This window comes from Apis laboriosa, unplaced genomic scaffold (assembly GCF_014066325.1).
Source record: "Apis laboriosa isolate Shangri-la unplaced genomic scaffold, ASM1406632v1 scaffold49_cov149, whole genome shotgun sequence".
NCBI classification, from domain to species: Eukaryota; Metazoa; Arthropoda; class Insecta; order Hymenoptera; family Apidae; genus Apis; species Apis laboriosa.
This window is the reverse complement of record NW_025223500.1, coordinates 2961202-2978655: the sequence shown is the minus strand read 5'-3', so window position 1 is coordinate 2978655 and position 17454 is coordinate 2961202. Positions and strand designations below refer to the sequence as shown.

General features: G+C 25.6%; 1 protein-coding gene across 4 annotated transcripts in view; it reads right to left on the bottom strand.

Annotated features, from left to right (window-relative positions):
• The window catches only part of LOC122716864 (carboxyl-terminal PDZ ligand of neuronal nitric oxide synthase protein-like), a 31048-nt gene that overhangs the window by 10899 nt on the left and 2695 nt on the right, over window positions 1-17454 (bottom strand). Inside the window, exons 2-6 of one of the 4 annotated variants that reach the window (XM_043940321.1) lie at window positions 12945-13092; window positions 8273-8344; window positions 8097-8186; window positions 7255-7313; window positions 6865-6973 (exon numbers count right to left, since the gene is read on the bottom strand). In XM_043940321.1, the coding sequence (XP_043796256.1) occupies window positions 6865-6973; window positions 7255-7313; window positions 8097-8186; window positions 8273-8344; window positions 12945-13052 (438 nt within the window). In that variant the 5' untranslated portion in view covers window positions 13053-13092. Of the gene's footprint in view, window positions 1-6864; window positions 6974-7254; window positions 7317-8096; window positions 8187-8268; window positions 8345-12944; window positions 13093-17454 lie in introns of those variants that run through there. The other 3 variants (XM_043940320.1, XM_043940319.1, XM_043940326.1) reach the window with 3 other exon arrangements.

Here is a 17454-nt window from a genome sequence, read left to right as displayed (position 1 = left end):
TTCTTTTTTAATGTTCTTCAACTAAGAAACTTTAACCTATAATTTCATAATACCAATCAGAATCTTGCTATTTCCTGTTTCTGTTTTTCTCTCTTAGACATTTAACAATCTTACATAATTCATCTAATAATTTTCATTCTTCTTCAATTACCATACTTGCATCATAATTTCATTATATGCTAAAATCTTGTTATTTTCTGTATCTTCTTTTACTTCCACTGTTGTTGCATTAATTTTCTTCACAGCTGACCAAATTCTGCGCATTTCTTTCAATAGCTAGTCTCTGTTTCTTTTCCAACTCTTGCTCCTTCTGTTCTGCCATTAAGCGAGTCGAAACAATGAAAAAATGCAAAAAGAAGAAAAGATAGAAAATGAGAGACAGAAAAAAAAAAAGGGAAGTGCAAATGAGCTTTTACAACACGGAAAAGCAACGCTTAAAATTTGCGTTTCACTGTGCTCGTTTCGAGCATCCTTCAACTAGAGCGAGTAATTCGGTCGAGCGATTTTACTCGTTACTCTTCTCGTATTTCCTCCCTTATGGATGATAACAAAACACATTAATTCTAGAAATAGTATAAAAGTGAATTTGGAAATTAATTGCTATATAATTTATTTGAATCGAATATTTTTTTCTTCTCCTTTTTTTTATTTTATATTTTTCCTCTATGATTTAGACAGAAAAGGTTAATGAAAAAGTTCTTTTCGTTTTTTTTTAATATATAAATCTCAAAATTTTTATAATTTTTCCAGAATAGTGACGAAAATGGATTATAATAATATTTTAACATTTAAAAAATTGTATATAGTTAATAGAGAAAGTGTTACGTTTTTTGACAAGGATTGATTTTGAAAGATCAATATATTTATAGAGACCAAACAAACAAAAAATTGATATATAAAAACGTCGATTAAGATTCATTTATTAAGATATAAATAATTTGAGACGAGATAAAGGATAGAGCTATCTCTTTTTATTATCTACATCTCGCTTCATCAAAGCAAACTTCAATTATTTACAACTTAATAAATAATTCAATTGAAATTTATACAAATTTTGTGTTTGTTTTGACTCCTATAATCTATTATTCGAAAGTTTTCCACGGAATATATTAATATCCTGTATATGAAGTGTTCTAATACTTCTATTTTCCTAAAATCTATTCTATCTCTACAAAATAATTTTGAATTATTTGTAAAATACTTAAAATGATATCAAATATTATTTTAAAAAATAAAATTTTTATTATTTTTTCTAAATATGAAGAGAAATCTTTTAGTAAATAGGTTTTTTTTTCTTTCTTTTCTTTTTCTTCTTTTTTTTTCTTTTTTCTTTTTTTTTTTGTAGAATAAACATTTGAATTTATCTAATTTTATCTTGAAATCTGAGAATCGTCCAGAAACTTCTTACATGAAACACAGGAAAGGAAATTGACAATAGTTTCAGTCGTAATTCGGGAAAGTTACTTCTACAATGTAAGATAAAAGTATACAGAGCTTAATTCATTCTTGGAATTGTTTACTTTTAGCTGCAGTAAAACGTCTCGAACGAGAGCTTATATATCGAATCACTTTTCCAAATCTCAATCCTGTTTATTTCCTAGACGACAAATCGCCGTTCAGTAAAATTTTTACAACGGGCCTTGAACTTTAACGAATGGCTAAACATCTTTAAACATCGCTACATCAAAGTTTATGTAACGAATTTGATCTATCTTTAAATATTGAAATAAAAAAAAAAAAGAGATAGAATAACAAGAGTAATTTTATCGTAGTGAAATAAAATTTTAACGTATGAATATATTTTTTGGATAAATAACAATTATAAATATATCTGTGAATTTATCGATACATAAACTTTGGATTATAAAAAATAAAATAAATTTCTTTAATTTGTTCCTGATATATATCACACTTTTTATATTTTTGTTGGAATATACATATAAATATAGATAGGTTAAGTTTTATTATTAACATAAAACTCATATTAAAGAAGAAACGACTATGTATGTGCTAATGACGATGAAAATGTAAAAACGACAAAGGAAAAAGAAAAGGGATTACTTGAATGATAAAATTTTTATTTGGAACAAGGGGCGACATCTGATATACATTTTTCTTACTATGTATATAGCATAGGGATCGTAAACTCATCGTAAATTTGTCCAACAACTTTTGAAATATTTTAAATTATTATAACATTTTTAATGTAACGAAATCTCTCTAACAATTTTATTTATTTAATTTTTTTAATTATTGAATCACCACTTTATTCAGTTCTTTATCTTTGTTCTAAAATCCAGTGCATTAAGCAACAGATTAAGAGATGGAATGATTGATCACTCATTTCCGGATTTTAAAAGAAAAAGAATAAATATTATATACAAATATTATTCTATTATTTCTATTATTCTCATATTTAATTTTTTTCCATCTTTTGTGTAATTTTAAAAATAAAGATTAAATAAATAATAATTGTTCAAGAATTTTCCAAAAAAAAAAAAAAAATCAGAGAAAAAATATTCGAAAGTTTCATCTGCTATGAAATTTTTCAAAATTATTCGAAAAATAGAAAAAGCTCTTTTCTCTCAAGAACTATAGTATGATATTTACGAAACATTAAACATTAGCACATGGTACATAGTTATTTCTTCGACATGATTCTAGCAATATAGTTTGTTTTATTTCTAGACTACCACTTTTTAAATTTACGAATCATATAAAATTTTAATTTCTGCTTGAAACGAAAAAAAAAACCAAACAAAAAATGAAATAAATATCTAATAAAATTGGAAATAAGTTATAATAAAATTAAATTACAATTTTTAGATCAAATTATTAATTCATTATTGAAATAAAATTTATAAAATGTAATTACATACTAATTTTTTATTATATATTAACTCAATCGATCTAAAAATTGTAATTTATATGTAGATAAAGATATAATTCTACCATAACAGAATATTCTGTGCATATACTTCAAAGAAATAATAAATTGAAGAATAATAATTAAATAATAAAATAATAGTAACTTGATTTATCTGAGATATTTAAAGTATATTCTAACATAGTATATACGAACATTATCACATATCCAGATATCCTTTTAACTAACAGTGTAAATATTCATATAAAATATTGTTCAAAATATTATTCAAATATAGTAAATTTTATCAATTGATTTAAATAAAATATCAATGAAAATCTGTGAAAATTGGATAAAATGGTAGAAGAAAATCATCTGGAATAATTCAAATTCACCAGGAATAATAATTTTATTTAAAGTTTAATTTAAACTACGCGCCACTGGTATTCAAAATATTTTCAGACGAGAATTTACGCGCAAACGCAGTATCGGGGATCATACAGAAGTTTCGCTGAGAAATATTTTTAAAACGGCTTATTACCGATGAGCTCCTGTAAACCAATGCTGTATAAGTTAAAATTAACACTTTGATAACGTGTATGACGTAAAACATACCAATTGACGAATCAGCCTTTAAACAGCTTTCAAATATCATCTATATATTTTATAATCTCTTCGAAATTATTATAATGACACTATATAATAATTTCGAAGAGATTATAAAATTTAACTGGATGTTTATTTTAAAAAATTATCCAGTTAATTAATTAAATTATATTATTTTATTATATAACTTTTTATATTTTCGTTTAATCATGTAATATCTATTCATATAAACGAGAATTTTTATTTCTTAAAATAATAATATAATTATTTAACACTTATATTGAAATAAAATATAATATTTATTTAATATTATATTATTATTATTATTATATATAATATTTTATAAATATATATTATATAATATTATATAATATAATATTAAATAAAAATATAAAATTTGAAGACCGAAGAACGTGTTTTCATCCAAATATTCAAATAGTTTTTATTCAACATTAATTAACCAAGATTACTTTGTGTCAAACGATTTTTCATCTTATTAATTTCCTCTTACTCGAATGAAATATTCAACTGTTGTCCATAAAGAAATCAATAGTGGTTCGGCGTTACAGTTCGTTGACCAACACAGCCTGTCTAATTTCAGCTGTTCTTCCTCGAAATCAAGCTTCTCCTTGTTTTCCCTGTGAGTGCACTTAAACGACTTGACTGTAATCTTCGAATAATTTTCAAGACTTTGTGATTACAATTTGTCGAACTTCTCTCGATAATTTTGTTTTAAAAGCGATGAAAGAAAAATTTAAATAATATTGCAATTTCCTTTCCTGCAGTTTGTATGCACGAAGAAAATAAGGTAAAGAACAAAGTGACAAAATCAATTTATTCTGTTGACTTTCAGATATACGATATTGTTCTTTAACATTAAAGCGGATGTCGATTTGAACCGCTCGAGAATTCTTCTTTTCAACAAAATTTATACGGCAATAATATCATTTTATATTTAAAAATATATATATTTAGTAATATATTATAGTTCTTTTATTTGATTTATTTCTTTTCTTCTACGATTTATTTCTCTTCAGTTCATTTCTCTTTCCATTCTTTTATTTGATTTCTTTTTTTTTTTTTTTTTTAATTTTTGCTTTTCTGAATTTTAATCTTTCTAAGCCCTAACCTCAAAAATTTATTACAAATAAAATCAGAAAAAATTTTTTTTAAAAATGCATATAAAAATGAAAAAATAATAATAATAATAGATTATATACTGAAATAAATATGAAAAATAAGAAGATAAGAATTCATCTTTAATATGTATATAGTAGAAAGAGATGTATCGTAAAAATGACATGACTCGTATAAAACAATGATGACGAAGAAGATGAAGAGGAGGAAAAAAAAAAAGAAAACTTCAATACGAAATGTCTTAGAATTTTCCACGTCACATCACAATTTATGTATACGATCAGATATTCATCTCTACATTTAAAAAGAAAGAAGAACGGTATTTTGTTTCAAAATACGTCTACAAGTTTTCGCAAAAGTGATCTCTCCTTTGAAAATATCGAACTTAAAAGATATTAAAGTTTTCATATTTGATACGATATTGTTTTTGTAATTTCAAATTTTTACCAATCCTTTCTTAATATATAATAAATACTTTTTAAAAAATAAAGAATTCTTCGATTTCTTAAGAAATTAAATTTTATAATATTCAACATAATAAACCAATATAATATTACAAAATCGCTGCAATTCAACCATATCATAATTCAAACTTCTAAAACAGAATTCCTTAACAATGAATCTTATAATGATTTTAAATATATCTACATTGAAATCAGCTATATATATATAACTTAAAACGAAATATTTTTAATACTGTACTGATACAAAAAATATATGTAAGAAAATTCGAAATAACGAAGATGCAACACAGCCGTATAATTTTCCTATCCTAATTGTAGCGATCCATTCTAAGTGAACGTAAAATTATACGAGCCAGAACCAACGTTTATTATAATAAACCGGTAATACCTATCATATGCCGTAAACGAGCCAGTGTGGATGGAGCATTACACTAGCAATTTTATCGTCACACGATCTTCCAAAGCCGGGCGCCCATGATCTCGACCGAGAGAAGGTGCATTCTGCTCCCTTCTGCGACTTCGTCTCCTCTCCTCTCCTCTCCTCTACTCTACTCGTCCCTTTGACCAAACGACAATAATAGCTCTGACAAGCAACGAATCGCGTTCACTACAGAAGAGTTTAACATTGAAAAATGTTAAAAGTTTTAATGATTTAGAAAGAAGTTTTGTAAAATAATATTAGATAAAATACATTGAAAAAATACTGGAATATTGGAAAAGAATACTGGAAAAATTTTAAAAATTGTAATTATTGCAAATGATGAGGAAAATATTTGGATGATTACAAAGCATTGTTACATACTTTGAGAATCTTTAAAATTATCTTAAAAAGATTCCTTGAAGAATTAAATGATGTGTATAGAAATCCAAGTAGTTTTATAAATATGAAAATCTTTTTATCAACCAAATGAGAGTATTGTATCAATATTTTACAAGTTCCTTATTATACAAACACTTGTAATCTATATTTCCTCCAACATCTTTGATATTTTAATTACATTCGACGTTTTAAATTCTACTTCCTTTAAAGACACCATTCAACAACTTTAATCTTCGGAAGTCTATTATGAAAGCTCAAATCCATTATGACCATGGTAAAGAAATAACGTAACATCCTTTATTCACCTAAATTGCCCTGAAGAGTTATCAGAAGAAACCTAAATGATGATTGCTCGAGAGAAAGAAACATGGAAGAAGACGAAAAGAGGAAGCTCTTTATCGAGTTGAAACGTCAGAAAAAGGAAGATGAAAGAAAAAGTAGAAGAAAAGTCGTAGAGCAAAAGTATGTGTATACGCGTGTGAAAGAGCTGGAGAGGGATGGCTCGTTTATTTATAGAATTACAATAACGTGACTTGATAAAATGCCAGGCGACATACAGATTGCACGTGTACCACATAATATTATGACTTGATGACTATTCACGTTGTGTAAAACGATAGTTTAATTGCAATTGATTTTAAAACTTAAAGTTTTTCGTTTTGAATCATTACAAAATTAATTTGAATATAATTTTTCTTTAAATATTATTTTGAAAGTTTGAAGAATTAACGAAGATTTTTACACATGTTTCTGATTAATTTATATCATTTCATTGTTTGATTTTATATTGTAATTTAAATGTGTTTTAATCAAGATAAATAAGAAAAAAATTTGTGAAGTAAGTGTTAACTTGTGCTTTAAATTTGATGACGTATAATACAAATACATCATACATATATATATATATAAATATTTAAAATTTTCTAAAATGTAATCACACAAAATATTTAAATTGCTTAATCTAAACTTACCTTTTTGCTAGATTTGAAGACATTGCATTTAAATGTATTACTGCTACCGTCCCGAGCAATATAACTAAAAATTTTCAAGTCGTGGCTATCATGAGAGACATAAAATATCCTGTAAAAAACAATAAAGAAAAATAAATTGCATAAATTACAATTTACTCTTTTTCAATTTTTTAAAATTTCAAAATAAAAAGCTTAAACAATTAAAAAAAAAAATGTAACAAAATTATTGCATGGAAGTAATAAGCTAAAATTTTAATTATAAAAATTATTTATACGTAATTCAATTAAGAGAATTAATCGGAAGTTGTGTAATTGGAAGGAGCTAAACTTGTTCTTGTACTCGAGAATACGCAGGATGTTCCCATGAGAGAAGCGAGCGATTCAGCTTACCTATATATGGGATGGTGCATCAGGTATATCTTATTCTCGTCCATCCACTGCTGTTGCTTCTTCTGTGAAAACAAAGGACAAATAACGACTCATTAATCCCATGATACGTAGGATGGACGTATCATCTTGGATGAGGAAATTGTAGCTTAGAATAGCGTGTCTCGCATGGAATATAACACTTCATTGAGAAAGAAATGTTAAAAATGCTTACAAAGTATTTATAATGCTCGCGGCAGTAGAATGATAAATTACACGTTGAATTACAGAAGAAAAATATAAAAATTTCATTTTTAAATTTGACTCTCATCTCATTTCCAAAATATGTACGGACATGTTTTTTTTCCACGCAATGTTTCATTTTAGAATTCATCATTCTTGCAAAATGATAATGGATACAACAACTAAATATAATCGTGGAATATACGAATACAACAAGCCAAAAAATCAGCGGCACAATAAATCAGAATCCATTGTTACAAATAATTGATATGTAAACGTTAAAATATACATTAATTTCTTAATTGATATCTTTAATGATAGTTTTTTAATATTTTATATTCAAATTACATGATTCTCGTAAGTCACAATCTTCTTTTTCAAAATGTAAATCATTATCCTTTAAACTTTAACTTAACAGATTATAAAAGAGAATCAATTCGAAAATAATTGTACCATCGACAAACGTAATACGATATCTCTATCTATCATATATAGGGATCAATATTGAAAGAAAAATAAGAAAAATTAAAAATCGTTTAAAGAAAGAAAATTAATTTTCACTGCGATCATGACGACACGCAATAGCCAACAAACCAGTCGGATAAGTAGTACACGACAATTACCTTCTTCTTTCGAAGAGTGACTTTCAACCCGTCCACGGATACCTCCAGCGTCACTTTCTTCTTTTTGATCCCTTTGGCCTTGAACTCGTACTGGGGACAGAATAAGGCTGAAATAAACGAACCATTCCGGCCCGCGAGGGCATCCGCACGTTTAATTACAGATTATGCGAACTCACGCGGATTCTTCGCATCGCCGCCACGATCTCCACTCGGCTGGTCGGTCGAGGAACCTCCATAGAGCCGATGAACTACGAGCAAACGAACAAAGGAAATAGAATCAGAGAGAAAGAGAGAGAGAGAGAGAGAGAGAAAGAGAGAGAGAGAGAGAGAGAGAGAGAAAGAGAGTGGATTACGTACTTGTTCCTTTTCCATATACCAGTTGGCATATTTTCAGTTACTTTGCTTAATCCCTATACGATTTTCTTTTAATTACTTTATTGCACTAATTTGCGGATATACACGTGTATAGAAATTAATCGATTGTTGATACAGATTTCTATCGAAACGTAAACTGAGAATTTTTAGGAACTTGTTCATTGTATAGTGTAGATATTCTATTATATATGTATATATATATATATACAATATATTATGTTATATCTATATTTCATTGGATAATCTGGATAGTAGAAAATATCAATAATTTGAATAAAAATTTCAGTGTTGACGATATAAAGAATCATATAAAATTTATTATTTTTTATGAGAATCTTCTAATTGGTAGATTATTTTTAAAGTAAATTATAAAAGTTAAAAATATAGAATTTTATTATAGAGAATTAAAATATGAAAAATATTTTATTTATATATATACATATATAAATATAGAAATAAATATAATATAATATCATAATGGAAAACAAGGTGGATTTATCGAATGAATACAAGGAACATATGACTTCTGCTACTGTTTTAGGAACACCAACATAGTTCGACTGGCCGGTCAGAAATTGCCCGCTAAAGATCAAAAGCAGATAATCAGAAATAGGTTTGCTAAATGTAGTGACGTGCTTGAATTTGGCTAGTGATTTATTGAATTAAATCAAGGGAAATTCTGTATCTCGTTTATAGATAGTAAGACAGAATATCAAAACATGAATAAGGAATTATCAGAATTAAAAGGAAACACATATATAGTTCCTTTGATTCTTTAACGATTTCAAAATACTAATAAAAGAAATAAAATTCAAATAAAATTTTCAACTTCAAAAGCAATGAAAAATTTTGTAAATAAAATAATTAAAGGAAAGATTTCGTTAGTATTTTTTTCTTCATTCATCATAATAAGTAAAGAATATTATGAGATACAAATATTTTCGTATCAGGAAATTTATCTAATTAAGCACAATGGATTATATATTTCATTTTCGATAAAATATTATTTTAAGAAGATGAAATCATATTCGAAATTTTAATTCCTTTTGTCTTTTTTTTTTTAATTCTGTAATATTCTAAATTAATTAAAAGTTAAAATTTTAAAATATAGTATTCCATCACTCTGTTAAAAAAAATTCATGCAAGATTTTATTTAAAACTTTAAAGATAGATTGTACAAAATTGTATAAATCTAAATATAATATATAAACGCTATGCATACCTAAAATATATATATATAGTATACATATGTATTTAGAATTTCCCCATTAAAACGATGGCTTGACCACGTGTTCTGCACACGTGGTTACCTCCCACGTATCGCGCAAGAAATGATCGAGTTACTCGAATTCGAGATCGATCGCAGAGTGTAATGCAATCGACTGCTATCCCTCTTTCCCTGTCTCGTTTTAAATATTTTAACAGATACGTCAAAGAATAGCTGTTCGAAGGTGTGTTGTTCTTATTCCATACGTGTCAAAGCTATAAATATTTGTATAATATTAATTAAGAATGACGTATAATTTTTACGTCATGAAAAAGGATTATTATGCAAAAACATCTGAAATGTTTAACCTATATTAAAACATATAAGAAGAAAAAAAAAATTTTTATAAATAGGGAAAAAACTATTTCTTAATGAACGTGAAAAATATTGCATTAAATTCAATTCGATGAATAAAATAAAATAATGATAAAGTAACAAATAAATAAAATAAAATTGAACAAATTAAATTACTGATATGTGACTTCCTCTTCAAATAATATAGCATTGTAGAGGGCGCAATCAGCACTGGAACGCAGCGCGTAAAACCAAATGTTAAGGGGAAGAGAACAGTTCGAGAACACCGCGAATAGCCGTGATGTTTCCATTGCGAAGTGACCGTTTTACGAAGCTGCTTTACGAGCTTATGAACATGAAAGCTTTAACCTTTCCGAGAAACGAACGTGCACGTTTCAAATAAACACGTGTGCACAATGACGTCACAGTACTGTTTCTCTTTCCATATTGCGATGTCGTGTTGCTGATCAAAAATACCCGTTTTGTCGCGTTGTTGCATTCTTACTGCGATTGTTGCATTCACTACGCAGTCATCGATCGAAAGTTGGCTAGAGGTTTCTTTACTTTTTCTATCGATCATAATACGTGAAATATACAGGTTCATAAACGTATAATATTCAAAGAAATGAATGAATATTGATTTATAACGTTTCGTAGCAACGAAACAAACTATGATGCTTACTTGTGATATTTCCTTTATATGAATGATCGCTATTGGTCAATATCATTATTCAAAATTCGCGGCGTTGAGAGATGTAATGTCACGTGACTTTTAAAGAGTATGTTAAAAAAAGACAGACATGTTTGTCCGTATAATAAAAGAATTCTGATTATATCTATATTTAAAATGTTTTATTATAGTATTATAATATTTATTCTTCTGTAGTTGATTTCCAAAAACTTCTTAGAATTACATATAATACAATTCAAATAAAATCAAGATATATCAATTTAAAAAAATCATATCATATATTTACTTTTTTTAATTGTCTTAAAAATTATCTATTAAATATCATTAATTTTTGAAAAAGAAAATAAAATTTAATCATCTTGCCTCGAACAATAAGATACTTTCAGAAATCAAGGAAAATCTTTATTTAAATCATTTTTTAAATATATTTTTTTAATATCTTACGTTTTTAGAAATTTAAAATTAGAAAAAAATATAAGTCTGGCAATTATTTGAACGATTTATCGACATCAATTTATACATAGATTATATATCATTCTGTGAACGCAGATGTGCCATTCAAAAAATAAATCGCTTTTATGATAGAATGATACTCTTTTATATTTCTTAGAAATGATTTTATGCAGCTATTTGAACGAATTAAATTGCATACCAAATTAGAGCAACACTCGTTTTATAAATATTTCCGGAAAAGAATCAACACGAAATATTTCGTGATGCAATTGAAAAACACTAGAAGATAAAAGTTCGATCATCCTGTAGAATGCATGTATTTATAGCCTGTTCCGAGCTAAATAAAAAAAAAATAAAAATTTCTAAATCAAATTTATTTGTTTTAATCTAAATTAAAAGAAATCGAAATATTTGTTCCATGTTTTAATTGAAATAAATATTAAACAGAGAATTTTCTACTTTGTACTATATTATGATCACAGAATATAATGCAAAGTTCCGTTAGACAATTTCTATTTCCATTCTCATTTTAACTCAGCTCAATTTTTCTTGAGCCAATCGTATTTCGAAACTTTAATGTTCATTTCCTGCGAAATAACTATCTTGCGTTGATGTTACGACTAATTAACAATCGCAAGTATATTTTGAAAGGGACACGCCTCTTCTTTAGAAATTACGTTTGTATCGATATAAAAAATTCTTTATTATAATAATTTCAGAAAATATAAATCAGAATACAATTTTTCCTCATCAATTCTTTAGAATTAATTCGGATTGATTTGAAAAAAAATGAAAATTAAATTTTTAATTAAAATACATTGTAAATCGTTTTTAATATTTTTAAGATACTTGTTAAATAATAATAAAAGTGTAACAATGAAAAAAAAGCTCAAACTCAGAATTGTCAGAATTGCAAACTCTGATTCTTGAAGAAGAGTGAAAGAAAGAAAAAAATCAATTGAGGAGTATTTTAATCTCTAGTTACTTTTTCTTTTATCTCTTAAAATATAATTCTATAAATCTAAAATATGATAATCTTAAATCTGAATAATTTTTGATAATCTTGTTCTTGATTTATAATGAAGATTAAAATTATAACATTATATATATAACATTTCTTTTCTATTAGACAACTGCAATTCATTTGATCATAATATTCAATATCAAAAAATATTTCACATTTTACCGTTCTTTCTAATAATATTATGATTGGATTGATTGCTTTTTAGCAGAGAGAGTCACTCTGTACAAGTTTTAACAGAATCCGGTTTCGAATAAATAAGGAAATTCTTTAGTCATTTTCCAGTTACGTTTTCTCAGGCATTATTATATACAGGAAATGATTTAAAATTGTTTGCGCATGACTGGACTATTCATTGTTTCTATCGAAAAGTTTAAAGAAGTCATAAATATTCGTAGATGATAAAAAATTGAAAAAAAAAAATCATAAATTGTATTTGCTGCAAATTCAAAATAAATTTATATATATTTGATACAAGGACTTCAAGATATATGACGCATTATAATAGCCTTCCCGATATAACGAGTTCTTAAATTAAAACGACCAATGCCAGTATCGATAGAATATGGTGACACCTAGGGTTACCTATAATCGAAACTCACAATTAAACGTTATACACGTAATACGAGCGTTGCTTTAGTATTGCGTGGTTTCTCTGGAAACGATGAGAAATGGGGAAAGGTTAAAACAACCACGCATTTAGGCAATGTTGACGTAGAAAATTGGAAAGTATTTAACGATGATTACCTTGGCATGGAAGACAATTCCACGGTGGAATGCCTCTTCACTGTGCAGTGGTATCCTCGTGTCGTACTCGTCATTATGTACGAGATTATATTGCTTCTTAGAGGGCATGCTTGGCCCAACTTCATCCGATTATGCTCGTCCAGTCTAGCTGAAACATTAGCTTACGTATTATCACTCGATATTATTTTTGAAATGTAAAATTTTTAATGAAAAAATAAATAATCATTTAATCATTGAGCCGAGAGATATTATTTTTTAATATTTTTATCGTATATATTAACAATAAAAAAAATATAAATTTATAGAATATTTTGTTAATTTTATATATTATAAATTTTGTTTGCTTATTCTATTAGATTGTTATACCAAGAAAAAAAAATGATATTCTGTTCTCTATTCTTTATGAAGTATCAAATTTATATATAGAAATTGTTAAATATTTATCATATTTGTTAAAGTAGAAATATCTATAATCATCGTGACATAGGTTTTCATCTTGCTGACTAACAGACAGGAAATCGTGTAGTTAAGTTTCGACAGGAAATCAATGTCGGAAGATCTTTATGTAGCTACCTTCCTATTAATCTTCTTGACATTCTATTTAAAAGAAAAAATTTTATATCTGAGATATATAGATAATTCTATTGACGATAAAATTGAAGAGATAAAGAATATAGGTTATCCTAATACCTTCATCCTTATTCAACTATGGTTAAATCATTTGAGATCCGAAAATTAATTTACTGTACAATAATAATATAAAAAATGTTAAAAATTTGATATTTAAAGAAAAAATATTTATATTATTAATAAAATTTTATGTTAAAATAATTATAAAAGAGATCAATATTATTAATTCAGATGATAATTATAAATTTTCTAAATTAAATTATAAATAATCCAGCTGAAATCGTATTTAGTCTCATTTTCATCAAGAAAACTATATTAAATTAGTGGTACTATTGATACTAAAAAAATAGATGAAACAAATTCCCTTTAGATTATCATATTAGCATTTCTATATATATATCATCGCATCAGTTCAAATATTTTGCTTTGATTCTTTTAACTATAAAAGGTTTACAATTGATTGATAATTAAAAACATTTAATAATAAAAATCTCTCTATTGCTTGTTATTTTTATTAGCATAAATAAATATTCATAACACCATAATTTATAGATCAATGGTCTATAATTTGCCAATCTATAAACAGAACAAATCTTGTAATATCTTTAAATCTACTATTTTTATAATACTTTCTAGTTATATTAATATTCATTTTTTTAGATCTATCTAGAATGAATAATATCAATTAGAAATAATTTGTATATATCCAGATATATGCATTTATTTTTTCTAAGAAATTTTACATTGTGTACAATGAAATTATATTACATTTCTCTCTGTTTCATATTCCTAAAATCCAATCAATCAAAATGAATCTAGATAATCTATTAACGATAAATCACAACTAAATTCTTCAATATCATAAACTATGCATATCGATATTCTATCATATTTATTTTTTTCAAATTATTGATTTGAACTGTTATTGAAAATATACATTATATACAACTATATATATATAATGTATATATACACAATTCTTAAATAATTTATTCAAAATAAAAAAAATTTAAGAATTGAATGATAGATAGAACCTATTCATCTATATGCTGTAGCATGAACCACGTTCAAGGTCAGCTATGAGTATGGTTGACGTTTTTTGATCGAGTTGTGCACTCGACTGAACAAAAAGTATATGCTCGAAGCTTCAAGATAGCATCGAGGCCGATTTGCTATGCCTGTGTCGAAGCACAAGTTTCCTTCTGATTGGTTGCCTTTCATTCATGACAAAGAATTGCCAGGTGGCTTGTCCTTTATCATGAAAGCTTCCTTTTGATTTTCTGTTTGCACATATGTATCTTTCAATACTATTAGATTTGAAAAATAAATGATTGTAGTAAAACTAAACTTATTATATTATATATAAATGATTGTAGTAAAACTAAATTATTATTAATTATAATAATAATTTTAATTTTTTTATAAGGAAAATGATACAGGATTGAATATATCTTAAAATATTGTAAATTGAATATATCTTAAAATATTAATTAATTAATTTAATAACATTACATATTTTTTAAATTTGATAAAAAACAAAGGATTATTTTGAATTAAACTATTATAAATTTTGAAAAAATTTATTTTAGAAAATCTTTCAAATAAAAGAAATTAATTTTTTTAAATTATATTTAAATTATTTAATCATATATTGCATATTAGATTAGATTACAATAATTTTGAATTTTTAATCAATTTCATTTTTTATGTAAATTATTACAAAATACATGATTAAAAATTTATTCAAGAATAATGTTGTATAAATATAATAAGTTGATCTTTTTTTTTCCATCCCTGTTCAATACATCTAACAAAACTACATCTTAAAAAACGATATCTTTATTACAAAGCCTTTTGAAAAAGAAGAAAAATGACTTCGATATAAGAATATAACTTTCTTTTGTTAAATTTAAGTCGCATAGAATAGACAGATTCTGAATCACTCGAAATCACGTGCATGATTATAACTCATGACGGATAATAATGAAAATTTAAAAATTTATTGCATTTTACACATCATCTCTCATATTCCCCTTTAATAAATCTTTAATAAACCTAATCATATCCCTTGTATTCTCGACCCCTTCGAAAACTATTCGCTACACGAACACCTCAAAGTATATCGAAAGGATATACAGACTCATAAAAATTACTTGTTGGAGGGTTGGAAGAAATCCTAAGATCTCTTGCGCGAGACTATGAGAAATAAAACTTCGAGGGAAGGAACGATTCCACAAGGTAAGCGAGAAAGAAAGAAAAAGAAGAGAGAAAAGGGCAAAGAAGTCTAGTATATCAATCGTACAGTCCACTTGCCAAGATTTTATCATGGCGGTAATTCCATTAACCCCTCGCGAGAACAAAATTATGCTCGACTGCGCTGCCTCTAGACCAATTACATAGCACGTGCAGCATGTTGCACTTAAATTGTTAACAGTCAAAGAAAATAACAAAAAAAATATATATATAGTGGAATCTTTATATTTATCATTAAAAAATTTTTTATTTTATTAATTTTCTGCAATCACCGCTCTTCAATAAATTTTAAATTTTTATTTATTTATTGATTCAACTGAAAATTAATTATTTCATTTTTTGTTAATTTTTATAAAAAAAAATTAACTTTAATATTCGTCCAATTCGATATTCAATATTTTTTAGAAACAGATTAATAATAAATATAAAAATTCCACTGTATATATGTAACATATGCATATAATATAATATAATATAATAAGGATATTATATATTATATTGTAGATTATCAAATATTAGTCAACAATTATATCATAATAAAAGAAAAAAATATATTGAATTAAAATTCATTGAATTTACGTCAAAATAATGATTGAAAAAATGATTGGAATCACGGAAGTTACATAAATTCATTAAAATTTTTTTAATGAAAAACATTAAATATTTTTAAATTAAGAGATTAAAAAGAATTCAAAATAATTTACATTATTTTTAACTATCTCAAAAAATTATATAAATGAAAATAAATAAGAATTTAAAAGCATTCAAGCATAAAAATTGATACATAATAAAAAATAAATTATCTTTAATAATAATTTTTCTTCATTAAATCTATATTCTTCTTTTCTAATAATAATTTTATAATCACATTCGTTATAGAAAGCCTTGAAACCATAGGGATGAAATGAAGAAAAAAAACAAAAACGCAAAAGAGCAAAGGTAAAGAAGAAACCGATAGAATCTTATAAGTAGGATAGACCGTGGTTATTTTTCGAACTTGAATTATTCGGTTCACTAAATCCGTTTGTAAACGAATTTACAGACCACGTAAGGCCATCTAGCGATTTTGCTACATATGGCAAATGGTTTTATCTAAGTATTCTTCCATACTTTTAGCAAAGAAATATACATATGTCTATAGAATTATTTATCTATTTGAACTACATATATATCGAATTTGCAAAGCGTGAAAAAGTTAATTTATCAAAGTACATTATTTTATTTTATTAATGAAACGCAAATACTATTAGGATATTAAAAAGAAAACAAAGAATAAATATATGCATATGTATTATAGAAATGCTAATGATAGGTTTAAATGAAATTAATTTTTTTCTTTATAAGTTATTAATACAAATATTGTATTAATATTATATTAATATATTTTTTTGAATTGATGATATATTGAAATTTAAGTATTGAATACTGAAATATGAAAAAAGATATTCTCTACTTTCTGAAAGCTGTTTTATTTATTCAGCAAAAAATCTTTAATGATAAAGTTTTATGAATTACAGGAACAGATTAAGGAAACCCGTTGGAATAGGAAGCAATTTTATTATATTCATTTTAACAGACCACTAATATCTACAGACAAAAGAAAAGAAACCGTAACAGTTTCTGACAC